At 48.8% G+C, this 1446-nt stretch overlaps 1 protein-coding gene across 1 annotated transcript; it reads right to left on the reverse strand.

Moving 5' to 3' along the window:
- Nucleotides 1-211: 211 nt before the first annotated feature.
- On the reverse strand, nt 212-1147 carry LOC126387344 (paraneoplastic antigen Ma1-like). The gene has a single exon (XM_050039879.1). The coding sequence runs from the start codon at nt 1145-1147 to the stop codon at nt 212-214; it is 936 nt and encodes a 311-aa protein (XP_049895836.1).
- Nucleotides 1148-1446: the final 299 nt, after the last annotated feature.

Below are 1446 nucleotides of genomic sequence, written 5' to 3' on the forward strand. Positions count from 1 at the left end.
GGCAGATGCTTCAAATACTTGTCATAAAAGGAGCAGTACAGCAGGGTAACTTGGGACCCGCTATCAAGCAGAGCTTTGGCATAAATGCCCTCAATTTGTACAGAGACAATAGAGCTAAGTCCAACTAAACCCTCTGGCAGATTAGCCTTGCTTTGTTTTAGCGTGTCACACTTTGTGGAACGTGTTTCCTCCGGAGCATCAGGCCGTTCCTCTACTGAGCCCCTGGGAAGTTTCCCGTCGGCTGTTTTGTTTTCAGGAGACGCTTATTCACTTTCCTGAGATTTTCTGGGTTTTCACACTCCCGTTGGAAGTGACCGTCTTCACCATACCTGTAGCAAAAGACATCAGCACAGTACTGAGGTTTGGGAGCTCTCTCCTTTCCATGTGCATATTTTCCAGCAGCTTTCTGGGCTACATGCTGTGGTGAACTTCCTGATGTGGCTACAGAGGCAGACAGCAGGCGTGCAACATCACTTTTAAGCCCCTGAAGTTCCTTTTTAAGACTCTCTATCGCAGGGTCATTCTCCACTATGACAGGTACTGGCGTAGGCTCTGGCTGTTTAGGCACCACTGAAGCTGTAGCACACCCTGCACACCTAATCACAGATGAAGAAGCAACCGTCTTTACCCTTTCTCTTTCAAGGACCATTCCCTCTTCTTCTCTTACGTCACGCAGTAGCTCAGTGAAGCTTGGAGGAGGCTTTAATTTGTAAGTCATTCTTATACGAAGGGCAGCAAGATCATGGGTGAGAGCACCTCTTGCAATTTGTTCAATGCGAGCCCGATTCATGTCAGCCACGTCAATTCCCCCTTTCCGATGGACGGCATGCAACAGTTTGTCTAGCCTGAGTAAGTACTCTGACAGCTTCTCAGTTTCTTGCTGGAATGTGTTACGGAATCTTACCATGAGATCAGCAGCGTTGTCTGTGGTCCCAAAAGCTGTTTCTAGGGCCTTAAGATACTCACTGGCAGTGGCATGGGGGTTAGTGGCTCTCAGACCCCAGACAATGTCTGCTGCTGGCCCTTTAAGACTCTCCGCTATTCTCTGCTTCTTGACCACATCAGAACACTGCCACTCATCCAACATGTGGGTGGTCTGCTCTGCCCACGCGTCATACTCCTCTTCTCCATGGGGAGTTGGTTTCATGCCTGAGAACAAGCGAAGTTTGCGATAGCCATGTCCGTCCACAGGCGGGGCTTGACATTTTTCAACTAGTAAGGAAATTTCACAAGCTCGGTGTTCAAGTTTGGAGTAGTGGGTGGAGCAGGAATAGGGCTAAGCAAGCCTGTGTCATCATCTAAAGTCTTCCCTTCACTGGCTAGGAATGACACTAGCTTGGACTGAAAACCTTCTTTGTCACCAGGTACGTAAGAACTTTGAGTCTCAGGGACACTTACTACCCAAAATCCTGACCGGTCTCCAGCTACCAACTGTGCAGGTACGTC

The sequence above is a fragment of the Epinephelus moara genome, unplaced genomic scaffold (assembly GCF_006386435.1).
Source record: "Epinephelus moara isolate mb unplaced genomic scaffold, YSFRI_EMoa_1.0 scaffold3783, whole genome shotgun sequence".
NCBI classification, from domain to species: Eukaryota; Metazoa; Chordata; class Actinopteri; order Perciformes; family Serranidae; genus Epinephelus; species Epinephelus moara.

Coding starts and splice junctions, on each gene's coding strand:
- LOC126387344 (XM_050039879.1), bottom strand. CDS start 1,147: ATGAAACCAACTCCCCATGGAGAAGAGGAGTATGACGCGTGGGCAGAG.